Genomic DNA, 27196 nt, shown 5'->3' with positions numbered 1-27196 from the left:
GCCGCGCCGCCATGCTTAGTGAGGGCGGAAATGGGAAGGAAAGCTTCGCGCCGGTGGGAAACAGCTGTCGGCTGCCGCGCGCTTAGAAACGTGAGGATAATGCTTCGATTGCTCGAACGTGCGTGCCCTCAGTAAAAATGGCGACCGTGGCTGCTTCACTGACTCGGAATCGGCGCCCGGGAGGCTTCCGGCGTCGGGCCGCAGAGTGAGTCGGGAAACGATTTTAAACCAGGCGGCGGCTGTTGAGTGAATTGCGGATTTTGAACGGCGGCATTTGGCGGCTGGGCTGGCCTTGCCGTGGCACCCGAGGGGGCTCCGGTGGAGAGTGCCAGGTGGGACACTCTGTCCCTTGCCCTTCCCCTCCGCGGGCAGAAGCCGACTAGGCCGGAACGAGGGTCGCAGAGCTTGCGGCTGGGTCCGCGGAACTGTCCCTCGGGGGGAAGTCGCAGCGCTTCCCCCGCGGCTTCCAAGGGAGCGGAAGTCTCCCTAGTGAACCCGCTTGTGGAGCGCGAGGGGATTTGGGAAGGGCCAGTGGCTCCGGCCTCGCCCTTCGCTGCCGTTTGGGCGGCTTTTTTACTTGAGGGGATTTCAGTCTCGGCGGCGTCCTGGGTCCGGTTTTGAAGAATGATTCGTGAAGCCGGCGGGGGTGACAGCGTCTTCGCGGCACTTCATTGGTAAGATGCTTTGTGTTGGTCCGTGCCTGGCAGTGAACTTGATATTTCGCCCGGTTGTGAGGTCGTTAATCTTTACAGTATTGTGTGTTTCGGTGTGTTTCACCCATACGGTCTCCCCAGCACCCGGCGGAGCCCTGGCCTCGGGGCGGTTGGCCTCGGGGGTCGGGGGCGATGGAGAAGAGCGGGAGGAGTCGGGGTTCCTTCCTTCACAGATTTCCCCTGGGAAAAACAACGACGTGGTTATTGTGTGCTCTGAGCTACAGGTGCAGGAGGACTTGGCGGGAGAGCTAGCTAATTTTAACCTAATTTTAAAATTATGAAAATATACAGTAAACACATACTACCTGGGTTTTAAGTTTTATTAATTTTACATACAAAATTATATTTATATTAGTTTTAGGTGTACAATACAGTGGTCTGACATTTACATACTTTACAATGTGGTCATCTCACTAATTCTAGTAACCTGTGCCCGCGTGCCAATTTATCACCCATCCCCTAACCCCCACCTGGCAACCATCAGTTTGATTTCTTTATGGTTTTCTTTCTTTCTTTCTTTCTTTTTTTTTTTTTTGAGGAGATTCCACATATAAGTGAAATCTTATGGTACTTGTCTTCCTCTGACTTATTTCACTGAGCATAATACCCTCTAGGTCCACCCATGTTGTTGGAAATGGCAAGATTTATTCCATATGAGTAATATTCCATTGTATATCTGTACCACTTTATCCATTCATCTATTAATGGACACTTAGGTTGCTTCCACATCTTGGCTATTGTAAATAACGTTGCAGTGAACGTTAGGTGCAGATAGCTTTTCGAACTAGTGTCCGTTTCCTTTGGGAACATGCTCAGCCGTGGGAGTGCTCGATGGTAATAGTAGTTCTGTGTTTAGTTTTTGGAAGAACCTCCATACTGTTTTCCATAGTGGCTACTTCAGTCTGCATTCCCACCATCTGTGCACGAGGGTTCCCGTTTCTTCACATCCTCACCTGGTCTTGTTTGTTGGTTTGCTAATGAAAGCCCTTCCGACAGGTGAATTGCTCAACAATTCAGCGGGTTGATAGGTAGCTTACTTCCTTTCCCCCAGTAGGTGGTGCTGTAGGGTACGTTCCTATTTTCTCTGACCTGCTCTCCTTTCGCCTCTGGGATTGCTCGAAAATGCCCTGATGGTGGGCGTCACCTCTGTGACCGGCTGGGCTGGGTAATGGTGGGGCAGTGTGGTGGGAGACTGGTTTTGAGAGTTCCCAGAACTCCCTCCTTTCCCCCCTGTGTTTTTGGCTTTTCCGGGCTCGGGGGCCTGTGGAGGAGAGGAGGCAAGTTCTTCATCCAGTTATGGATGTTGGTAATGTTGTGTGTTTGCAGCTTCCTAGCCACCTTTACCGGGTTTTGCCGCATGGGGAGTGGGGAGGGGAGATGCTTTTTCCGTGAGGCAAAATGTGGCTACAAGGAAGTATATGAAGATGGACCAAAATGAGTGTTACAGTCTAGGACCTAGACTCTAGGTCAGTGATGGGCAACCTTTTGAGCTTGGTGTGTCAAACTTCGCCAAAAAAACTGAGCATAACTCGGGTAGTGTGTCACTTTGAGGAAAAAACATTATTTCGCAAATGTTTCATCCTCGGCATGCGGCCGCCTTAGCGGCCGCGTGTCATCAGAAATGGCTACGCGTGTCAGTGCTGACACGCGGTCATAGGTTCGCCATCACTGCTCTAGGTGATCCCGAAGTACCCTGTATATTACTGTATTAGTCTCCAAAGATTTTATAGACCATCTTAAAGGATTTTGGTAGAACCATCCAGAGGGCCTTGGGGCATTCCCCCTACCCCAAATATTTTTATTATTTTTTTAATTTTAATTTTTTCTTTATTAAGGTATTACATATGTGTCCTTATCCCCCCATTGCCCACCCCCTCATGCTCTCACTCTCCCCCTCCCCCCCAGGGTCTGTGTCCATTGATTAGGCTTATATGCATGCATACAAGTCCTTTGGTTGATCTCTCTCCCTTCCCCCACCCTCCCCTACCTTCCCTCTGAGGTTTGATGGTCTGATTGATGCTTCTCTGTCTCTGGATCTGTTTTTGTTCATTATATTCCACAAATGAGTGAGATCATGTGATATTTATCTTTCCTTCACTGACTTATTTCTCTTAGCATAATGCTCTCCAGTTCCATCCATGCTGTTGGAAATGGTAGGAGTTCCTTCCTTTTTATAGCAGCATAGTATTCCGTTGTGTAGATGTACCACAGGTTTTTAATCTACTCATCTGCTGATGGGCACTTAGGCTGTTTCCAAATCTTAGCTATGGTGAACTGTGCTGCTATGAACATAGGGGTGCATATATCCTTTTTGATTGGTGTTTCTAGTTTCTTGGGATATATTCCTAGAAGTGGGATCACTGGGTCAAATGGGAGTTCCATTTTTCGTTTTTCAAGGAAACTCCATACTGTTCTCCACAGTGGCTGCACCAGCTGCATTCCCACCAGCAGTGCAGGAGGGTTCCTTTTTCTCCGCATCCTCGCCAACACTTGTCATTTGTTGATTTATTGATGATAGCCATTCTGACAGGTGTGAGATGGTACCTCATTGTCATTTTGATTTGTAACTCTTGGATGATTAGTGACTTTGAGCATGTTTTCATATGTCTCTTGGCCTTCCTTATGTCCTCTTTCGAAAAGTATCTATTTAGGTCCATTGCCATTTTTTTATTGGGTTGTTTATCTTTCTTTTGCTAAGTTGTATGAGTTCCCTGTAAATGTTGGAGATTAAACCCTTATCCGAGATAACATTGGCAAATATGTTCTCCCATGCAATGGGATTTCTTGTTGTTGTGTTGATGGTTTCTTTTGCTGTGCAGAAGCTTTTAATTTTTTTAAAAATATATTTTATTGACTTTTTTACAGCGAGGAAGGGAGAGGGATAGAGAGTTAGAAACATTGATGAGAGAGAAACATCGATCAGCTGCATCCTGCACACTTCCCACTGGGGATGTGCCCCCAACCAAGGTACATGCCCTTCACAGGAATTGAACCTGGGACCCTTGAGTCCGCAGGCCGATGTCTTATCTGCTGAGCCAAACCGGTTAGGGCCAGAAGCTTTTTATTTTTTAATACATTTTATTGATTTTTTTACAGAGAGGAATTGAAAGGGATAGAGAGTTAGAAACATTGATGAGAGAGAAACATCAATCAGCTGCCTCCAGCACACCTCCCACTGGAGATGTGCCCGCAACCAAGGTACGTGCCCTTGACCGGAATCGAACCTGGGACCCTTCAGTCCGCAGGCTGACGCTCTTATCCACTGAGCCAAACCGGTTTTGGCCAGAAGCTTTTTATTTTGATGTAGTCCCATTTGTTTATTTTCTTTTGAGTTTCCATTGCCCTAGGAGCTGTATCGGTGAAGATATTGCTTCAGCGTATGTTTGAGATTTTCCTGCCTGTGGATTCCTCTAAGATTTTTATGGTTTCCCGTCTTACGTTTAAGTCCTTTATCCATTTTGAGTTTGTTTTTGTGTATGGGGTAAGTTGATGGTCTAGTTTCATCTTTTTGCATGTATCTGTCCAGTTTTCCAAACACCATTTATTGAAGAGATTGTCTTGACTCCATTGTATGCTCTTGCCTCCTTTGTCAAGTATTAATTGAGCATAGTGGTTTGGGTCGATATCTGGGTTCTCTGTTCTATTCCATTGGTCTATATGTCTGTTCTTGTGCCAGTACCAGGCAGTTTGGAGAACAGTGGCTTTGTAATACAGCTTGAAATCTGGTATTGATATCCCTCCTACTTTGTTCTTCTTTCTCAGGATTGCTGCAGCTATTTGGGGTCTTTTTTATTCTAGATGAATTTTTGGAGAGTTTGTTCTAGGTCTGTGAAATATGCCGTTAGTATTTTAATGGGGAGTGCATTGAATGTATAGATTGCTTTGGGTAGTATGGACATTTTAATGATGTTGATTCTACGAATCCATGAACACGGTATGTTCTTCTATCTGTTTATGTCTTCCTCTATCTCTTTTTTCCCCTGTCCTGTAGTTTTCCCAGTACAGATGTTTTACCTCCTTAGTTAAGTTTATTCCTAGGTATCATGATTTTTTTGATGCAATGGTAAATGGGATTGCTTTTTTAGTCTCTCTTTCTGTAAATTCACTACTGGTGTATAAAAATGCCATAGATTTCATTGCATTAATTTTATATCCTGCTACATTGCTGAATTCATTTATTAAGTCTAATAATTTTTTGATGGAATCTTTAGGGTTTTCTATGTACAGTATAATGTCATCTGCGAATAATGACAGTTTTACGTCATCTTTTCCAATTTGATACCTCTTATTTCTTCTTGTCCAATTGCTATGGCTAGCAGTTCCAGGACCATGTCCAACAGGAGTGGTGAAAGTGGGCATCCCTGTCTTGTTCCTGTTCTTAGGTAAAATGGTTTTAGATTTTGCCCATTGAGTATGATGTTGGCTGTAGGTTTGTCATATAAGGCTCTTATTATGTTGAGGTATGATCCCTTTATTCCCACTTCGCTGAAGGTTTTTATCAAGAAAGGGTGTTGGAAACAAAAAAAGGGTATTGGATTTTGTCAAATGCTTTTTCTGCATCAATTAATATGATTACGTGATTTTGATCTCTCAATTTGTTTATGTGATGTATCACGTTTATTGATTTGCAGATATTGTACCATCCTTGCATCCCCGGGATAAATGTTACTTGGTCATGGTGTATGATCTTTCTGATGTAATGCTGGGTCCGATTTGCTAGAATTTTGTTGAAGATTTTGGCATCTATGTTCATTAGGGATATTGGCCTGTAATTCTCTTTCATTGTGTTGTCTTTATCTGGTTTTGGTATTAGGGTGATGCTGGCTTCTTAGAATGAGCTTGGAAGTATTCCTTTCTCTTGAATTTTTTTGGAATAGTCTGAGGAGGATAGGTTTTAGTTCTTTGAATGTTTGGTAAAACTCCCTGTGAGCCGTCTGGCCCAGGGCTTTTGTTTGCTGGAAGCTTTTTGATGACTGCTTCAATTTCCTCCATAGTTACCGGCCTCTTGAGATTTTTAGGTTCTTCCTGATTGAGTTTTGGAAGGTTGTATTTTTCTAGGAATGTGTCCATTTCCTCTAGGTTGTCTAGTTTGTTGGAATAGAGTTGTTCATAGTATTTGTTAACAATCCTTTGTATTTAAGTGGGGTCTGTTGTTATTTCACCTCTTTCATTTCTGATTTTGTTTATTTGGGTTCTCTCTCTTTGCTTCTTGGTGAGCCTGGCTAGAGGTTTATCCATCTTGTATATCCTTTCAAAGAACCAGCTCTTCGTTTCATTGATCTTTTGTATTTTTTTTTTTTTTTGGTCTCTATGTCATTTATTTCTGCTCTGATCTTTATTATCTTCTTCCTTCTGCTCACTCTGGGCTTTTCTTCTTTTTTTCTTCTTCTTTTTAAAAATTTAATAAATCTTTATTGTTCAGATTATTACAGTTCTTCTTTTTTCCCTCCATAGCTCCCCTCCACCCGGTCCCCACCCCACCCTCTGCCCTTACCTCTCCCCCACTGTCCTCATCCATAGGTGTACGATTTTTGTCCAGTCTCTTCCCGCACCCCCCACACCCTTTCCCCTGAGACTTGTCAGTCCACTCCCTTTCTATGCCCCTGATTCTATTATATTCACCAGTTTATTCTGTTCATCAGATTTTTAATTCATTTGATTTTTAGATTCACTTGTTGATAGATATGTATTTGTTGTTCATAATTTTTATCTTTACCTTTTTCTTCTTCTTCCTCTTCTTAAAGAATACCTTTCAGCATTTCATATAATCCTGGTTTGGCGGTGATGAACTCCTTTAGCTTTTTCTTATCTGTGAAGCTCTTTATCTGACCTTCCATTCTGAATGATAGCTTTGCTGGGTAGAGTAATCTTGGTTGTAGGTTCTTGCTATTCATCACTTTGAATATTTCTTACCACTCCCGTCTGGCCTGCATAGTTTCTGTTGAGAAATCAGCTGATAGGCATATGGTGCTCCCTTGTAGGTAACTGTTTTTCTCTTGCTGCTTTTAATATTCTCTCTCTGTCTTTTGCTCTTGGCATTTTAATTATGATGTGTCTTGGTGTGGTCCTCTTTGGATTTCTTTTGTTTGGGGTTTTGTGCGCTTCCTGGACTTGTAAGTCTATTTCTTTCACCAGGTGGGAGAAGTTTTCAGTCATTATTTCTTCAAATAGGTTTTCAGTATCTTGCTCTCTCTCTTCTTCTGGCACCCCCATAATTCTGATGTTGGTATGCTTGAAATTGTCCCAGAGGCTCCTTACACTATCTTCAAATTTTTTGATTCTTTTTTCTTTTTGCTTTTCTGGTTGGGTGTTTTTTGCTTCTTTGTATTTAAAATCTTTGACTTGATTCTTTTTTTTTTTTTTTAATTTCTTTATTGATTAAGGTGTCACATATTTGTCCTCATCCCCCCATTCCCATCCCCCCCCTCCCCACGCATGCCCTAACCCCCTGTTGAACTTAACCGTTGGATAGGCTCATATGCATGCACACAAGTCCTTTGGTTGAACTCTCCCCCTCTCCCCACCCTCCCCTATCCTCCCTCTAAGGCCCGATAGTCCCATCGATGCCTCCTTGCTTCTGGTTCTGTTCTTGTTCCTCAGTCTATGTTGTTCATCATTTCCCCTAGATGAGCGAGATCATATGTCACTAGATATATACTTATGAGAACTGAATGTGAGACGAGCAATAATAGTTATGTTGACAGGCAGATGGATCAGTCTGTAGTGAGTTTCTTTCTGGACCAACAGTTCTTTTGAGACCCAATTTCAATGTCCACCAGTTCCTTATGTGTACATGTCAGCACTGACCCTTCAGCTCTGGATGGTGGACAAATGGTGGTAACGGAGGTCCGACTCCCTCTGGTTTGGTCTCGGCGAACCCAGGGGCACGGCTTCACCCGGACTAAGGGGCACGTGGCCTCACCCGGATCTAGGGACACATGGTCTCACCCGGACCCAGGGACGCTTGGGCTCTCCCAGACCCAGGGGCACGTGGCCTCATCCGGGCCTAGGTGTACGAGGCCTCACCTGGATCCAGGGACACATGGTCTCACCCGGACCCAGGGACGCTTGGCCTCTCCCAGACCCAGGGGCACGTGGCCTCACCCGGGCCTAGGTGCACGAGGCCTCACCCGGATCCAGGGACACATGGTCTCGCCCGGACCCAGGTGCGCGTGGCCTCTCTCACACCCAGGGGCACGTGGCCTCACCTGGACCTAGGTGCACGAGGCCTCACCCGGATCCAGGGACACATGGTCTCACCCGGACCCAGGGACGCTTGGCCTCCCCCAGACCCAGGGGCACGTGGCCTCACCCGGGCCTAGGTGCATGAGGCCTCACCCGGATCCAGGGACACATGGTCTCACCCGGACCCAGGGACCCTTGGCCTCTCCCAGACCTAGGGGCACGTGGCCTCACCCGGGCCTAGGTGCACGAGGCCTCACTCGAATCCAGGGACACATGGTCTCGCCCGGACCCAGGGACGCCTGGCCTCTCCCAGACCCAGGGGCACGTGGCCTCACCCGGGCCTAGGTGCACGAGGCCTCACCCGGATCCAGGGACACATGGTCTCACCCGGATCCAGGGACGCCTGGCCTCTCCCAGACCCAGGGGCATGTGGCCTCACCCGGGCCTAGGCGCACGAGGCCTCACCCGGATCCAGGGACACACGGTCTCACCCGGACCCAGGGACGCCTGGCCTCCCCCAGGCCCAGGGGTACGCGGCTCCACCCGGGCCTAGATGCACGAGGCCCCACCCGGATCCAGGGACACATGATCTCGCCCGGACCCAGGGGTGCGTGGACTCACTTGGACCTAGGTGCACGAGGCCTCCCCCGGATCCAGGGACACATGGTCTCACCCGGACCCAGGGGCGCTTGGCCTCTTCCAGACCCAGGGGCGCTTGGCCTCACCCGGGCACGGGACCCAGCGTCATCCGGGTCCAGGGGCACTTGGCCTCACCCGGACCCGGAATCCGGCCTCACCTGGAGCCAGGGGCACGTGGCCCCACCCAGACCCAGGGACGCGAGGCCCCACCCATACCCGGAGGCGCGCGACCACTCCCGAGCCCAGAGGCGCGCAACCCCGCCCGCACCCGGGTCCCAGCGGGGCCCCGTCCTCCCGATCCCAATTCCCGCCGGTCAACCCCCCCAGCAACCCCCCCGGCCATCCTGCCAGAGCTCCAGGACGGCTGCCGCAGAACTCGTCGGGCGGCTGCTCGGCGAAGTTCCGGTGCGCCCGGTGCGTGGCGGCGGGCCGGCCCGGCGTCACCGCGCCGGCTCCTGGGTCCGCAGCGGCGGCCGGTCGCCGAGCATGCACACCCGGCCGCCCCCGGGGCACCGAAATTCCTGAAGGACTCGGAGGCCAGCAAGCGCGGAGTCCCCCACCCCACGTCTCACAGGGGCCCGTCTGTCCGTGCTCGGCAGCAAGTGGAGCCGCCCCCTCAGCCAGAGACCGCCGGGGGGACCGCGCCGAGCACGCTCCAGGTCGCCCCTGCGTCGCCCAAGCCGCAGTTCCCAAAGTGTGGTCCTTGGGTCATCTGCATCAGCATCATCCCGCATACCCCTCTTATTCTAGCTGCAGAGCATCCACTCAGCCAGCCCTACGGTGGTTTTGGGTGGTGTCTGTTCCGCTCTCCCGTCGCAGCCTCAAAGTTGTTGTGGCAGGCAACATCCAGGCCTCCGCCCTATGTCTCCATCCCGGTCCTCCCTTGTATAGTTAAGTCTTGATTGTTGCTGGTGCCACCGGGAGGGCTCTCTTTGTCTATAAAGGAAGAGTTGCTGTGCAGGAGACTCTTCTATGGGCCGGGTCTTGGTGCAGCAAGGCTTTGGCGCTCACTGAATCTGCCTGTTGGATTTGTCCCTTATGTGCGTGGTTGAAGTCTGGTGTCATTTCCCACAGACCACCAGATGCCCTCGTTTCTGGGTCCCCAATGGGGCGTAGATCAGCCACTGCCTTAGGCACTCAGCAGGGATTACAGCAAGAACTGTAGTTTCCTCCTTCTGTCTGAGTGGCCCTGGAGCAGTCCGACTAGAACAGCAGTTTATCTGGTCCGCTGCCAGAGGGCAGGCCACCCACATGCATAAGCCGTTGCTTGGAGCATAGGTGTGCCTGCAAGACTTGCGGGGCGGGTCTTCAAAACGTGCGGGGCGGGTCCCAGGGCGGGGCGGGTCTCAGGGCGGGACGGGTCCCAGGGTGGGGCGGGGTCTCAGGGCACCAACAGGCCATGGTGCGGCGAGCCACAATGGCTGCGAATCTGCTCCTTCTGCCTTCCAAGTTTCTAAGTCCCCTCGTTCCGCGCTCTAGCGCAGCAAACACTGATTGCTGGGCGCACCTCCGCAAGAGTCCCGCCTCTCCCCGCAGGCATCTGGGTCTCCCGCGGGTCCCCAGAAGCTGGATTTCAGGGTGATGGAGAGCTAATCTCCCCTAAGTTTGGAACAAAAGCCCCTTTCCCCCGCCACCAGCCCGAGCCACGCGCCTCCGCACCTTGTCCCCTCCGATTTCGCTGGTTTCCTCTTCCCTCTTAGCTGTAAATCTCTCCTGTAGTTCTGGGCTGCAGACGCTCCGTCCTCCAGTCGCGCCCCTGAAACCGCTGCGCGCGGCCCAGCCATCCTCTTGATTCTCCTCCGTCAAAATGGCTAGAGGACTTGAAAGTAAGATGAGATCTCTTAAGAATCCTCCAAATTGGTGTTGGCGGCGTCCGGGGCCCCGAGGATCTCAGTGCGCAGCTCGGCCAGGTCGGTGGCGCGGGTGAGCCCCTCCTGCAGAAAGATGGTCTCTTTCTTCACCGAGAGCCGCTGCGCGGAGTCCGCGGCCGCCGCCACAGCAGCCGCGGCCCCCACGAGCCCATGGCCCCGGCTGCGGTAATGACTGAGGGGAGCAGCTGCCCGGTCTGGGGAGACGCGAGCAGCAGTCGCCACCCTCAGCAGTCCATGTTTCAGTTGTATTTCCGAAACTGCCATGCGAGGCAACAGATCAGCCTTTCACCTCCGCCGCCATCTTTTTCTTGACTTGATTCTTGTGTTCCTCTAGTCTGTTGTTAGGTCTCTGTATAATATTTTTTATTTCAGTCAGTGTATGTTTAATTTCTAGTTGGTCCTTTTTCATATCCTCGAGGGTCTTGCTAAATTTATCGGCCTTTTCTAGGAAATTCTTGAAAAACCTTAGTGGTTTTGAACTGTTTATCCAGTTGTTTGCTTTCCTCCATTTCTTTCATTTGCAATCTGTTTCTTTATCTCCGCATTTTCGCTGCTTCACTGAGTTGGTAGAGTAGCTTTGTGTGCTAGGTGTCCTATAGGGCCCGGTGGCTCAGCCTCCCCAGTTACCTAAGGTGGACACTCTTGGTGCATCCCTTTGTGGACTGTGTGCACAGCCTTGTTGTAATTAAGTCTTGATTGTTGTTGGTGTCACTGGGAGTAATTGACCTCCAGGCCAACTGGCTGTGAGGATCAGCTGTGTCTGCACTGGAGAACTGTGCTGGAGACACCCTTATGAGACAAGACTTGCATGAGACAAGACTTGCAAAATTGCAAAAGCCTCTGTGCTCAGCTTGGATGGGGCAGAGTCTCGGGGCAGAGCAGACAGCCTTGGCTTCCCGTCAGCCTTGCCCTATGGGGCCCCTGGGTCTCAGTGTCCCTCGGTAATCGCTGCAAGCACCTCTGAGAGAAAGCCGCCATCGAGTTTCGCCCACTGCCAGGTAGTCCAGTTTCTCCCCAAATGAATCTGGGTTCCCAGATTCTCGCCCGGAACTGGAGTTCAGCGCAGTCGGGAGCTTCCGTCTCCCTCCCGTTAGAGAAAGCCAGCCAGGCACTCAGCCGCCAGTCCTCTCCGCGTGTGCGTCTCCGTACCTCAGCCTTTTGCATCTCCTCTGAGTCTCTGGGTGCTTTTCTCTTCTAGTTGTAGAATTTCCACTCAGCCAGCTTTCCTGTGGTTCTGGATGATGTCCGTTTTATCTTTTAGTTATAGTTTTGAAATTGTTGTGCGAGGTAGCAGTTTAGGTGTTTACCTTTGCCGCCATCATGGTTTCTCTCCCCTCTGGGCTTTTCTTGTTGCTCTCTTCCTAATTCTTTAAGTTGTCGAGTTAGATGTTTTATTACCTTTTTTTCTTGTTTTTTGAGGTAGCCCTGTAGAGCTATAAACTTCCTTCTCCAGGACTGCTTTCACTGTGTCCCATAGATTTTGGATTGTCGTGTTTTCATTGTCATTTGTTTCCAGGATGTTTTTAATTTCTTCTTTGATCTTTTTGGTAACTCAATCATTGTTTAATAGCATGCTATTCAGTTTCCAAGTGTTTGAATTTTTTTGATTGTTTTTATTGTAGTTTATTTCTAATATTATGCCATTGTGGTCTGAGAAAATGCTTGATATAATTTCAATTGTCTGAATTTGGAGAGGCTTTGCCTGTGTTCCAATATGTGGTCTATCTTTGAAAATGTCCCATGTGCACTTGAGATGAACATATATTCTGTGGCTTTGGGGTGAAATGTTCTGAAGATGTCAATTAAATCCATCCGATCTAGTGAGTTATTTAGGATAGCTGTTTCTTTGCTGATTTTTTTGTCTAGATGATTTATCCAGTGATGTCAGTGAGGTATTAAGTCCCCTACTATGATTGTATTGTTGTCGATCTCTCCCTTGATATCTTCCAGGATTTTTTTATGTATTTGGGTGCTCCTGCATTGGGTGCATATATGTTTACCAGGGTTATATCCTCAAGTTGTATTGATCCCTTTCATATTATGAAATGACCTTCTTATTTCTTGTTATGGCCTTCACTTTGAGGCCTATTTTGTCAGATATAAATATTGCTATCCCAGCTTTTTTTTCATTTCCATTTGTCTGGAAGATATTTTTTCATCCCTTCACTTTCAGTCTGTGTGAGTTCCTTATCTGAGGTGGGTCTCTTGTAGACAGCATATATATGGGTCATGTTTTCTTATCCATTCAGCCACTCGATGTCTTTTAATTAGAACATTTAGTCGGTTTACGTTTAAAGTTATTATTGATAGGTACTTCTTTGTAGCCATTTTTATTTTTTGTGCCTGTGTTTCTTCTTCCCTTTTTATTTCTTCTTTTTACACCAGCCCCTTTAGCATTTCTTGCATTGCTGGCTTGGTGGCGATAAACTCCTTTAGCCTTTTTTTGTCTGTGAAGCTCCTGTTTCCCCTTCAACTTTGAATGATAGCCTTGTTGGATAGAGTATTCTTGGATTCAGTCCCTTGCTTTGCATCACTTTGTAAACTTCCTTCCATTCCTTTCTGGCCTGATGTATTTCTGTTGAGAAATCATTTGATAATCTAATGAGAGATCCCCTTGTATGTAACTTTCTGTCTCTCCCTTGCAGCCTTTAAGATTCTCTCTTTGTCCTGAATGTTTGCCATTGTAATTATGACGTATCTTGGTGTGGGCCCTTTCGGGTTCATCTTGTTTGGGACTCTCTGTGCTTGTGTGACTGTTTTCTTCCCACACCAGGGAAGTTTTCTGACATTAGTTCTTCAAATAGGTTTTCTAACCCTTGTTCCTCTTCCTGTCATTCTGGCATCCCTATTATTTGTATGTTGCTTCATTTCATGTTGTCCCAAAGCTCCCTTAGGCTCTCCTCCTGTCTTTTAATTTTTTTCTCCAACTGCAGTTCAGTTTGGGTGTGTTTTGCTTCTTTGTCTTCTAATTTGCTAATTTGGTTCTCTGCTTCTCCTAGTTTACTGTTGAAACTTTCCATAGGGGTTTTTATTGCAGCTATATCACTCTTTCTTTCTTCTTGATTCTTATATAAGTTGATTTTTTTTTTTCATCCATCCAGTTTATGACCTTTATTCTGAATTCTTTTTCTGACATATTGCATGCCTCCGTTTCACTTAGCTCCTTTTCTGGCGATTCCTCCTTTTCTTTGGGGTTTTTCTTTTGTCTCTCCATTTTTGCTCTCACTGAAGGATCTAGGTGTTGAGTCATAGGGGAGCTTCTCCTCAGGTGGCAGCGGCTCCTCGGGCGGTCGTGGCAGCTGCTGCTTCTCAGTTGGCGGCAGCTCCTCTGGTGGGTGCTGCTCGCAGCAGTGGTGGCTCCTCTGGCTGGTGGGGGCAGGCTGCTCACACAGCTGCTGCTCCTTGGACGGGGGCGGGCTGCTTGCACGGTTGCTGCTCGTGGTCACAGCGCCCTGGGCTAAAGCATTGGGCTGGCCAGAGGGGAGCTTGCTTCGGAATTCACAGGAGGACCTTGAGGCTTTAAAAAAATATTTACTTACCCCTGATAGCTCTTTGTATACACGCGCACCCACCCCCAGCTCCCCTTCCTTCCTTTTCTTCCCTCCCAGGAATGAGGGAGCCACTGATATAGACAGAAGTATATAACATGTGTTTTGGGAAACAAGGTTAACAAAACCCTAACTTACTTGAAATTGGATTGGATTCAAGCATGATCTCAAAAGTGATGAAATGGAAAAAGGACACTTTAGTTAGGGAATATAGTTGATAGGCAAAAACATGAAGACAAGAAAATATGTATATCTAGGGAAAGTAGGAAGGACTGCTGAATTATGAAAGATTTTTAAGTACAGAGCAGAAGAGTAGAATTCATCTTATCACTATAAAGGTTTTTGCACAGGTAACTAACAATAAAGTGCCATTTCTGAAGGGTGATTACCCTTAGATATGGAAGAAAAGTTTAGTTGTGGTAATAGAACCTGGCTAAGGAAGTAGCTTTGGGAATAGGTGACAGACTGTTGAAGGAAAATCTCAATAGAATGTGCTTAAGGACTGCATGTTAAAGAATGAAAGTGGGAGACTACTTAAATAAATTTAAGTTAACTTGGAATATTGACAGAAATTTAAAAAATGGATCTGCTAACTTTTGGAAGGAGAAGGATGGGAAGGAGTTGAATTTAGTTTTGAACACACTGTGTCTGAGTTATCTGTCAGATATTCATAAAAATAGCCTGTAGCCAAGGAGAAATACTGGACTTGGTTGAAAAATCAAAATGGGAAGCAGGGAGGGGAAAGGAGAGAACTACTTTATAGTGAGCAGAGGAAGCATTGAAACTGTGAGCATGAACTAACTTGTTAGTGTTTAGAATTCTGGTTTTATTTCTTTTTATGTAGACCATGGATTCTTATGACATCCCAGAATCGACATCTTCAAGGCTTAAAGATCACTTTATCGGTGCCACCCCTCTGCAGAAGCGGTTGGAATCAGTCAGGAAGCTGACTTCATTTGTCCCGCCTTCACCTCAAAGGAAAATTCCCCAATGTTCACAGTTGCAGGTATGCTTTTTGTGTTCCTCAATAATTGACAATAGATATGAACAAAACATCTCATTTTCTGTTACTATTTCTAGTACGTTCAGTATTTTCTCCATCCTTCAGGTAATAAAATAAATGAGAAACAGCAAAAAGAAAGTTATTCATACTGTTAGTAAGTACCTCCTTTGTTATGTCTTTTAAAGCCCTTTGATCTGGAACTTTGCCACAATATTTCTTTGTCTTTTACCACATTGACATTTTTGAAGAGTATAGTTTTCTCTTCCCTTTTTTTTTTTAAAGTAGAATATGCCTCATTTTGTATTTGTCTGCTATTTCCTCACAATTAGGTTGAAGTTGTGTATTCTTGGCTGGGATACTATATAGGTGCTATTGTGTCCTGGGGGAATGACATCTGGTACCACATAGGTAATGTTAATTTTGATCACTCTATCAAGGTGTTGCCCAATAATTACTGTTTTAGTTCCCTCTGCAACTATAAGCAGTCTGTGGGTAGACTCTTTAAAATAATGCATATATCATGTTCCTCATCAAAATTTCCCCCTAGACTTAACATCCATTGATAATTTTTGCCTGACCCCATCTTTATCATGATGGTTGCAATATAACGACTTTCCAATCTCCCTTTACTACATATTTACAAATCAGATTTTGGCATTCTATTTTAAGCCCTTCTCTTTTCTCCTCCATTTATTTTTGTAATTCATTACCAAGTTATTTTGCTGTTTAAATTGGCTCAGATTTATCTGGTGGCATCATGCTCTGTTTTGATCATTCGCAGACGACCCCGACGGTATAAAACATTATTAATTTGTAATTTTACTGAAACATGAAATAAAGCCCTAGACCAGTGGTCGGCAAACTGCGGCTCGTGAGCCACATGCGGTTCTTTGGCTCCTTGAGTGTGGCTCTTCCACAAAATACCACGTGCGGGCGTGCATGTACAGTGCGATTGAAACTTCGTGGCCCATGCACAGAAGTCGTTTTTGGCTTTCAAAAGAAATTTCAATCGTTGTACTGTTGATATTTGGCTCTGTTGACTAATGAGTTTGCCGACCACTGCCCTAGGCAGTTTGGTGTGTGGTTTTGAGTCCCTTAGCTAGGAACTTGGCTATCAGTCATTCAGACCTTCCTGGTAACTTTGTTTTCTTAACACTGTTGTGTGCACAGTATCTTTTGGGATATGAGAAAAGTTTTGCTTAAAGAAAAATTACTAGTGATGGTAATGAAAGTGATGGTTCCTAACCAGTAAACAGAAACTGTATGTTAATTAAAGTTTGGAATGTCCAATTCAGTATTCCCTTATGTATATGATACAAATAATTTTGCCATGGCTTTTGCCTAGTAATAAGAAAAAACGTTACAACTTTTATATAAAAGTTTATAACTATTTCCATGAGTAATTTTGTCTGAGCAAGTATTTTTGTAAGTAGACAACTAGTGAAAGTTCTAAAAGATAGTGGTGAGACTATCTCAGAAAGTATGAATTGTATAGAAAAATTCAATTCAGGATAAAACTAGAAGCTATAGAGTGTCTGAAGACTCTTGCTCAGCAATGACATAGTGCCAATACAGGTAGTGTTATTTTTTAAAATATATTTTTATTGATTTCAGAGAGGAAGGAGAGGGAGAGAGATAGAAACATCCATGATGAGAGAGAATCATTGATTGGCTGTCTCCTGCACACCCCCTACTGGGGATCAGGCCCACAACCTGGGCATATGCCCCTGACTGGAATCGAACCTGGGACCCTTCAGTATGCAGGCTGATGCTCTATCCATTGAGCAAATCAGCTAGGGCTTTTGTTTTTGATGGTACCTGTGGTTCTAATAGAGCATGGCAAAAATACTCCCAGGTATCTTTTTATATAATCTACTGAATTAGGCTTTGTGCCATAGGATGGATTTACTGCCAGGCACTTTTAAAAAATTAATTAAATCCAATCAAATTAGTTGCTCTAAGAATAATTACTATTTTCAAAATCTATAACTTTTCTACAAGTGAAACATAAATTTCATCCATTAATATTTTTGAACACCTGTTCTAGATGGCACTGTTCTAAGTGCTAGAAGGTAGTAGTGAATAAAATAGACAGAATTCCTGATTTCATCAAACTCATACTCTAGTAGGAAAAATAGACAGTGAAAATCACACAAAGCCTATATAATAAAAGCCTAATATGCAAATTGACTGAATGGTGGAACAACCAGTTGGCGGGGGGCGGGGCCAGTGAGCGGGCGGCACCAGGCTAGCCAAGGCAAGTGCCAGTGGGCAGAGGGAGGGGACAGTGATTGGGGGGGCGGCGGCGACTGGCAGTGGCAGAGGGGCAATTGGGGGACAGGGCTGGCCGCTCACCGGCCAGTGCCGTCCCTCGATCGGCCCACAGGTCGCCTCCCGCAGAGGGAGGCCAGACTTCAGCTTAAGCCCACTCCCTCGAGGACCTCTGGTCTGCAAGAGGGTACAGGCTGGGCTGAGGGACCCCCTCCAAGTGCACGAATTTTTGTGCACTAGGCCTCTAGTATGTAATATCAGATAGTAATAAATATAAAGCATGTTAGGAGTTAGAGAGTAACAAGTTGGAGTGGGTGCAGGTGCTACGTTAGGTACGGTGGCCTTTTGAGTGACATTTAGGCAAAGACCTGATTGGAGGAAAGGGACAGGCCATGTGAACACCCGTGGGAAGAGCATTCTAAAAGAAGGACAAAAAAAAGCAAAGGCCTGTTCAAAGATCTTCAGAGTCCTTCAAACTCCAGTTTGGCTGGAGTGCAGAGATCAGGTACCCAGCCATAGATTTGTATTAAATACTTAAAATACTATGATTAAATTCTTATTTACTAAAGTTTCCTAATTCTTAAACTTCATTTGCTGTGATTTTATTTATTTTATTTTTAGGAAGATGTTGATCCTCAAAAGGTTGCATTCCTTCTACATAAGCAATGGACTCTGTATAGTTTAACTCCCCTGTATAAATTCTCCTACACTAATCTCAAAGAATACTCTAAATTTCTGAGTGCGTTTATTGTTGCTGAAAAGCAAAAAGGACTTGCTGTGGAAGTGGGAGAAGACTTGAACATCAAAGTGATTTTCTCTACTCTCCTGGGAATGAAAGGAACACAAAGGGACCCTGATGCATTTCTTGTCCAGGTATAGTATACAGGCAATACTTGCTTGCTAGGGAAAAGAATCTGCATTGTCTTGGTTTGGACATTGTGCTAATTCTTACTGTTTTTGAAATTCTTAAGCTTGTGATTTGTAACTTCTTATATCTTATTTGACCAAATTTAAAGTAGATAATGACCAAATTAAAAAAGTAGTTTTTCTCATTACTTCAGGGTGGGGCAATACAGAGTAGGTTTACAGTTGTGAGTAGTGAAACAGTGTATTCTTGTATTATTATTTATTAATTATTATATTTCCATATGAACAACTGTAAACCTACTTTTGCCCCACCCTGTATAATCATGTTTATTTTAGAAAACCTAAAAATACATAAAGTACAAAAAAAGTTAAAAACCACAGTTCAACATGTTGGTATACATCTTTTTGGTAGTAGACGATCTGGATAGGTCTATATCTATTAAAGAAATTGGATCAATAATTACTAACCTTCCAAAATAGAAAGCACCAGGCCCAGATAGGTTCACTGCTGAATTCTACCAAGCACTTAAGGAAGAAAATAAACCAATTATCTACATTCTCTTTTAGAGGATAGAAGGAGAGGGAATACTTTCTAACTCATTCTGTGAGGCCAGCATTACCCTAATAGCAAAACCAGATTAACACGCTATAACAAAAGAAAACTACAAGTCAGTAATCTCTCATGAACATAGATACATCCATTTAGCTATCTGTATCTTTAAAATTGGGATCATATTGCCCATACTTACTTGCATTATGGCTTTTTTACTAATAACTAATGTTGAAGATAATTTCTCATATCATTAGGAATTTTACAGGTTTATGGTTTTTACTGGGATTAAATTCCTAGAAGTAGAATGTTAACAACAAAATATGTAACTTAGCCCAGCTTGTGTGGCACGATGATTGTGTGACCTATGAACCAGGAAGTTACGATTCCATTCCCTATCAGGGCAAATGCTTGAGTTATGGGCTCGATCCCCAGTGTGGGGGCGTGCAGGAGGCAGCCGATCAATGATTCTCTCTCATCATTGATATTTCTCCCTCTCCCTTCTCTGAAATCAATAAAAATATATATTTTTAAAAAGTAACTTATTTTTACATTTTGTGATACAGATCAAGTTACTCTCAGAAATGTAACCTGGGGGGGGGGGGGGGCAATGGTAAGATATGTATACATATAATAGCTTAATAAAAAAAATTGGAGAAAAAAAAAAAAGAAATGTAAACTTTTACATTCCTTCCTGTGTGCAGTGTATAAAAGTAATATAACTAATTTTTGCTTTATTCAGAAACTGAATTTTATTCATGCCTGTTACTTCTGTTTCATTTGTCATCTTAGTCATTGATAAATGAAATTCTGAAACAGTTGAACAGACCTAATTTGTTTATTTGTTATATATCAGAGGTCAGCAAACCATGGACTGCATGGCCAAGTCTGACCCACGGCTTATTTCTGAAACTGAGATTTTATTGGAGCAGAGCCCCTTTCATTTGTTTATGAATTTTCTATGGCTGCTTTTGTGCTACAGTAGCAAAGCTGAGTATTTGCTATAGCCCACAAAGCCTAAAATATTTACTATTTGGTCCTTTACAGAAGAAGTTTGCTGAGCCATGGTATAGGTCATGGTATTTGAAAGGATCTCAAGATGTCTAGGATTAGATTCAGCTGCATATGACAGAAAGCTTAAATAACAGCAAATTTAACTTTATCTTCTAAAGAGGTGTATGTAGTTAAGCTATTCAAGACTGGTATATATATGCTTTATGATATCCTATCTAATAAAGGTAATATGCAAATTGACCCTCACACCATTGCAAAGATTGTGGCGCCCAAAGCCAATAAGGAGGGAATATGCTAATTGACTGCCCTGCCCTCAAAGATGGCAGTGCCCACAGCCAATAAGGAGGGAATATGCTAATTGACTGCCCTGCCCTCAAAGATGGCAGTGCCCACAGCCACAAGATGGCGGTGCCCAGTCCTCTCAGCCCCACTGGGGCGGCAGGCGTGGCAAGGTTGGGCCCGCCCCACATGCCTGCCTCCGGAGTCTCCCAGTCCCTTCAGCCCCCCAGCCACCCAGGGCCGGCCTGAGGCACAGGCAAGCCTCAGATGGCGGCTGCCCAGCCACCCAGGGCTGCCCGAGGCTCAGGTAACCAGGGCTGGCCAAGGCTTGCGCTGCTGGCAGTGGTAGCAGCAGAGGTGTGATGGGGGTGTCGCCTTCCCCTGATCACTGGGTCACCTCCCGCCCCTGAGGGGTCCCGGACTGTGAGAGGGGGCAGGCTGTGCTGAGTGATGAATTTTCATACACCAGGTCTCTAGTTATTAATAATGGGCCCCTTCTCTCTTCTCTTTCATAGTTGGTGTGTGGCTTCCATCCTTAAGGTGACTTTATAGTCTAAGATGGCTCTTGGAGCTCTAGATATATGCAAGTTTCTGGCAGGAATTAGAAGGAAGATGGGAAGGGCCAACAGGATGCCTGCCTTCGTGTAAATCTTTAATGAAACTTTCTGAGACCCAGAAACTTCTCTTTATTTTATTTGTTGTTGTTGTTGTTAATCCTCACCAAGGATATTTTTTCATTGATTTTTAGAGAGAGTGGAAGGGAGAGGGAGAGACAGAAACATTGATGTGAGAGAGACAACATCAATTGGTTGCTTCCTACATGCATCCTGACCAGGGCAGGGGTACCTGCAACCGAGGTACATGCCCTTGACCAGAATAGAACCTGGCCCTTCAGTTTGCGGGCTGATGCTCTATCTACTGAGCCAAATTTTTAAAATATATTTTTATTGATTTCAGAGAGAGGAAGGGAGAGGAAGATAGAAACATCAATGGTCAGAGAGAATCATTGATCGGTTGCCTTCTGCACACCCCCTACTGGGGATCGAGCCCACAACCCACATATGTGCCCTGATGGGTAATCGAACCATTACCTCCTGGTTCATAGGTCGATGCTCAACCCCTGAGCCACACTGGCTGGGCTCGTTTTGCTTTTCAATGTTAAATTTTTTAATATTTAAAATTTACCTAAATAAATTAAGCTCTAGTAAAATCCTCACCTGAGGACATTCTTAGAGTTCATGCACATTGCATTTGGTGGCCTTTTACTGCTCCTAAAGTTGAGATCCCTCTCCCCCCCCCCCCATACTGTACCTGGTTGTACCATATTGGTATCCTTTATTTTGCATTTTGGTTGTACAAAGATCTTGCCATATACCATGTCTCTAGTGTATAAGAATATTAGGAAAAAGGTCAGTGAACCTGATAAACCCTAATAATGATTAGGGACACTGTTCTTTGTTTTTTCATAAGTAATATAATGTCTTCTTTGTTTAAAATGTACTAATTAAATTTGAGGTGATGTAATTTAGGAGTAAATATACTTTTGAACTTAACGAACCTGTTTTCTTTGTAGATTCTGTCAAAATCTCACTTGCCATCTGAGAACAGAGAAGGTAAAGTGTTGTGGACTGGTTGGTTCTGCTGTATATTTGGAGATAGTCTTCTGGAGACTGTTCCAGAAGATTTCACCTGTTTACCCTTATTCCTTGCAAATGGAGCAGAGACTAATACAGCCTTAATTGGAACCTGGTTTCAGAAAACTTTTGACTGTCATTTCAGTCCCTTAGCAATCAATGCATTTAATCTTTCCTGGATGGCGGCTATGTGGACTGCATGCAAAATGGACCATTATGTGGCTACTACTGAATTTCTTTGGTCTGTACCGTGTAGCCCTCAAAGTCTGGATATTTCTTATGCCATACATCCGGAGGATGCAAAAGCTTTGTGGGACAGTGTCCACAAAGCCCCTGGGGAAGTTACCCAGGAGGAAGTTGACTTGTTCATGGACTGCCTTTGTTCACATTTCCATAGGCATTTCAAAATTCACTTATCAGCCACAAGATTGGTTCGCGTTTCAACATCAGTAGCTTCAGCACATACTAATGGAAAAATAAAGGTTAGTTTGAACAAATCTAGTTAAGTAATTTTTCTTATTGTTGCATAGTTTTCAAAATGTATGTGATTGCATTTTCCACATGGACTAAATACATTGAATGTCTGCCAGTAGATTTTATTTTATGCTTTATAAAAGATTTATAAAAATTTTTAGCCTTTTTGATTCAGCTTTTTTTTTTAAAAAAATGATTCTTAGAGAGGAAGGGAGAGGGAGAGAGAGAAACATCAATGTGAGAGCAAAATATTAACTAACTGTCTCCTGCATGCCCCCTACTGGGGATTGAGCATGTGCCGTGACAAGAAATCGAACCAGCAGCTTTTCAGTGTACAGGATGATCCACAACCAAATGAGCCATCCTGGCCAGAGCTTGATTCAGCTTTATTATGGAAGCATACTATATGTGTTGTGTGCTACAGATTTTGGAAATAATATGAATTACTCTGTAGTAACTTTGAAACTTTCAAAATAGTTTCTTGTCAAACTTTGACATAATAATCAGATGGATTTTGTTAGATAAGGAAATTATAGCCAGAAATGCATAACTAAGATAATCGTCTTCATATTTTAAGCTTTTCTATCCCTGCTGGAAAAGAAGTAATAGAGACATTGTTTTACTGTTTATGAAGTCCTTATTAGAGAAAGTATCAAAAACCAATTAAAAGTAGGCCCTCAAGTATATTAAAATATTTAAAATATATTAATATACAACCACCATAAACACTGATTACTGGCTTTGTCACTGTGCTAGGAATTTAACATACCTTAATTATAATTATATTAGCCAGGTTTCTGCCATCTACTTTGTTTCTACAAGATACTTTTGGAATTCATATATATATATATATATATGTCTCCCTTTGAGGAGAAGGAAGCTATGGAACCTCCTTCAAGAAAATGTAGATACTCAATGTGTATATAAGTTCAAGGGGTTCAGAGATGCCCTTCCTCCCCTCACTCCTTAGGCAGAGAGTTAGCCCAAGCATAGAACTCAGGATAAATAAGAACCCTAGTCTAATTACTTCTAAGCACCATTGACCATAGTTGTAAATTTATTAAAGTCTTCATTAGATAAAATTTATTTGACTTGGAGCAGCAATGCTTTGGTTTCATATTCATATCTTAGCTTGCAGATAGGGAATTTAAAATAAGCCTGGAATATTTATCAAATACAAACTGCTTTATTATCATAATTCTATTTTAAATGTTGTCCCTTTTTTTCTTTTCAGATTCTGTGTCCTAAGTACCTTATTGGAGTGTTGGCATATTTGACAGAACTGGCAATTTTTCAAATTGAGTGAGGCCTTGTGGGGATAAGTCATGGATTATATACCCTTTTCTCATTATTTATTTGACTAATTGCTATGCTGAGAAGCGACTGCAGGAGAAATGGGCATCCATCTCGGCATCTGTTTCCTCACAGTGCCTTTGGAGGTGCCAGCAGAAGCCAAGAAGGATCTAGAACAGAAGGTGGTAGGGGATGAACCACAGCCAGGTGCTTCTATAATAGTCGTGACGATCAGGGGTGCCAGTCTCTAGAAAATGCTGAGTTGTTATTTGTTGACCATCTTTCTAAAAATTATGTAATGTTTAGTATGTCAAACGTTTAGGATTCAAATGAGATAGCTCTAATATTCAATATTTCTGATTTGGGTCTCTAAAACTTTGTTCCTTGTAAGCATTTTAGACTTGCATTAAGAGAGAATTTCTGTCTTGTAAAGACATTTTCCTAGCACAATTTTGCTGTAGAGAGCTAGCAATCAACAAACCCTCTGCAAAGGAAACTAAAAATGAATATGGATTTTTTAGCCACTAATATGCTTCTGTTTTTAATATTATTCAGTTCTTATTGAAATGTCGAATTAAATATATTCACTTTTAAAATGAAGCAGTGTGTTTATCAGTATTTTGGTAACAGATGTTTAATTAATGTTTCAGGAATGGGAAGTCATGGGCTTTTTCTCTAGCACAAAGGTTACAAACCAACAATTACAGAGAGTCATACAAATTGTACATTGGAAAGGCAGAGATTTTTTTCATTCCCTAATTTTGCTTTAGTGCAGTGCTTCGCAAATATCTGTAGATAAAATAAATGAATTTGAACCAACTCTTCCATTTTGCAGATGAAATCTACCAACTTTAGAGATTTGCCCTAGCGGTTATGTCTAAATCTCTTCTTTTTACTAACTGAGCATAGAAAAGTTTTGTTTTACTTTAGAAACTGTGTTTTTATAATAGACTATTATTCTAAAAAAACACACACCAGTTCTGGAGTGTGGTATTGTTTTATATTAGGAACAGGAGAGGTAGTAGAAAAAGCATGGACTTTGGAGTCAGACATTCATTCATTCAACTAATATTAAGCTCCTAGTATATACTTAGAATTGTATTGGGTAATAGGAATAGAGTAGTAAAGACAAAAAAGATCCCTACCCTGTGGAAATTATATTCTAATGGAGGAAGGCAAAAGATAATTTCTTATGGAGATAAAACACTATAAAGAAAATAAGGCAGTGAGGAGAGAAAAGGGTGAGTGGGATGGGCCTACTTTACTTACAGCTGTCAAAGAAGGGCTCTGAGGAAGTGACAGGGAGCTGAGTCCTGAGTGAGGAGCAGGAACCAGCCACGTGAAGATCTGAGGACGAGTGTGCTAGGCAGGTGACACTGCAGGAGCGGGGCCTTGGGACAGGTAAGGGCTCGGTTTGAGGAACAAAGGGAACGTATGGCTGGAGCACAGTGAGGACGAGTGGAGTAGTGTTATGACTCCCAACTTTTGGCTGGGCACATGGCTTCCCAGAAACGGCATTTTCCAGCCTCTCAGAAGTCTCTTAAGTTCTGACCCATATAAGGGAAGGGTTAGGTAGAGCTCCCAGGACTCTTCCTTAAACCACAGCAGGCATGTACCTGCTCTTTTCTTCTTCCAACTGTGCTGCTTGGCACACATGTAATGACTGGTACTCTAGCTGCTCTTTTAGGTCACAGGGATGAGGGTCAGGTCCTAAGGACCGGGGAACATGGCCTGGAAGGAGTTTGTGCCCTGAGGACTTTTAAAAAAAAATTATTTTGATTGATTTCAGCCTCCTGCATGCCCCCTACTGGGGACCGAGCCTGCAACCCGGGCATGTGCCCTTGACCGGAATTGAACCCGGGACCCTTCAGTCCGCAGGCCGACGCTCGAACCACTGAGCCAAACCTGTTAGGGCCCTGAGGACTTCTTGAAGCTGAACCCTGTACCAGTCTTGGGAGGCCTTCCTTCAGACGTGTGTGTCAGAGAAGTAAACTTCCATCTTGTTTTAAGCTATTGTTGTTTGGGTCTCTTGCTCATAACCAAACCTAATCCTAATACCTAGAGGCAGGATTCCTATAATCTCAGTTTTCATAGGTACTCTGAAGAAATTGGATTTTACCCTAAATGCAATGGGAAGCCCCTGGAGTTTTTAAGCAGGAGAGTAATATGACCCACTTTATATTTTATAAGGTATTGAATAAATTGTAGGTAGACAAGAGTGGAAGAGGGAAAACGGGTAAAGGGGCATTAGAAATGGTACAGACTCTATGGAGAAGTTAGTGTATAGCATGCTCTCTTTTATGGAAGGAATAGAAGCATATGTGTGTGTATTTCTTTATGTTAAAAAAAAACAATAGAAGGGAAAAGTCAAAAACTAATAAAAGTGGTTAATAATAGGAGAAAGGAAGGAATTGGGGAGAGGAGACAGGAATGAAAGTTAAGGCTTCTCTGAATGTTCCATTTAGAGTTTGGAACCATATAAGTGGTTTATATAGCTATAAAACAAAATTAGATCCAAAAGGGGGGAAAATAGCAATCCTTAAAATTGAAAACAAATGAACCTAATGTATATTAAGTTCATGCTATAATTACACAGAATTATTTTTAGTATGTTTACTATTTGGGCTGTACACTGTTAGAGGTCTATATCCTAGGAAAAGAAGAGCAGCAAAGGAATATTAAATTTTATTCAGTTATATTTTTATTAATAATATTGGTATTATTTTACCACTATTTATAATAAGATGAAACATGTAATTATAACAATATTAGAAACCAAGATTTACAGTGTAAAAGATACACAATTATAAAATCAGGTAAGCTAAGTAGAAACTACTACTAAATTTTAATTGGAAATATCAGAATGAGCTCATTTATTTTTGAAATGCAAAAAGTTTTAAATGTTGATTAAGTCTAGTTTATCAATGTTTTTATTGTTCTTTTGCCGTCATATCTAAGAAATCATTGTTTAATCTTAAGTCCTGAAGTTTACTCGTATGTTTTCTTCTATGGATTTTTATAATTTTAACTCTTAACTTTAGGTCTGTAATCCATTTTGAGTTCACTTTTATGTGTGCTGCGAGGTAAGCATCCAAATTCATTTGACATATGGATATCATTAGTCCCAACACCATTTATAGAAAAGATTATTATCCCATTGGATTGTCTGTCACCTTTCTTAAAAATCAGTTGGCTATACATGTTTATTTCTGGATTCTCCACTTTATTTCATTGATTTATATGTCAGTTCTCATGCCTATACCACACTGACTTGATTACTGTAGATTTGTAGTGTGGTTTTTTTTAAATCAGGAAGTATGACTTTTCTAGCTTTTTTCAAGGTTGTTTTGGCTATTCTGGTTCTTTGGCATTTTTATAAGAATTTTAGCATTTGTTGGTCAATTTCTGTAAAACAGATAGCTTTGATTTTGATAGTGATTGTGTTGAATCTGTAGATTTGGGGAGTATTGTCATCATAATTAAGTCTTCCAATCTATGAACGTGGGATATTTTTCCACTTACCTTTCAAAATTTCCTTCAACAAAGTTTTATAGTTTCCAGTATACAAATATTGCACTTTGTTAAATTTATTCCTAAGTATTTTATGCTATTGAGAATAGAATTGTTAATTTCATTTTTGGACTGTTTGTTACTATTGCACAGAAATATAATTGATTTTGTATATTGCTCTTGTATCCTATGGCCTCACTGAAGTTTACTTTAGTATTTTCAGTGAATTCCTTAGGATTTTCTATATACAAGATTGGTGTCATTTGTGAATAAAGCCAGTTTTACTTTTTAATTGCAATTTGGATGTTTTATATTTCTTTTTTGTGCTAAATTGCCGTGGCTACT

The 27196-nt window shown here is 43.3% G+C and overlaps 1 protein-coding gene across 1 annotated transcript; it reads left to right on the top strand.

The window, feature by feature from the left end:
* Nucleotides 1-495: 495 nt before the first annotated feature.
* Nucleotides 496-23917, top strand: CENPL (centromere protein L). Its single transcript, XM_008145864.3, has 5 exons — nt 496-674; nt 14801-14962; nt 17852-18103; nt 21514-22056; nt 23283-23917. Exons 2-5 carry the CDS (start codon nt 14804-14806, stop codon nt 23352-23354), a joined length of 1026 nt encoding a protein of 341 aa, XP_008144086.2. The 5' UTR covers nt 496-674; nt 14801-14803; the 3' UTR covers nt 23355-23917.
* Nucleotides 23918-27196: the final 3279 nt, after the last annotated feature.

This window comes from Eptesicus fuscus, chromosome 22 (assembly GCF_027574615.1).
Source record: "Eptesicus fuscus isolate TK198812 chromosome 22, DD_ASM_mEF_20220401, whole genome shotgun sequence".
In the NCBI taxonomy this organism is placed as follows: Eukaryota; Metazoa; Chordata; class Mammalia; order Chiroptera; family Vespertilionidae; genus Eptesicus; species Eptesicus fuscus.
This window is presented reverse-complemented; position numbering and strand designations above follow the sequence as displayed.

What these genes read in the sequence shown, in the direction of transcription:
- CENPL (XM_008145864.3), top strand. Translation starts at nt 14,804, where the DNA reads ATGGATTCTTATGACATCCCAGAATCGACATCTTCAAGGCTTAAAGAT. An exon ending in CCCAATGTTCACAGTTGCAG is followed by an intron (nt 14,963 to 17,851) that starts GTATGCTTTTTG and finishes TTTTATTTTTAG; the next exon opens with GAAGATGTTGATCCTCAAAA. An exon ending in CTGATGCATTTCTTGTCCAG is followed by an intron (nt 18,104 to 21,513) that starts GTATAGTATACA and finishes TTTTCTTTGTAG; the next exon opens with ATTCTGTCAAAATCTCACTT.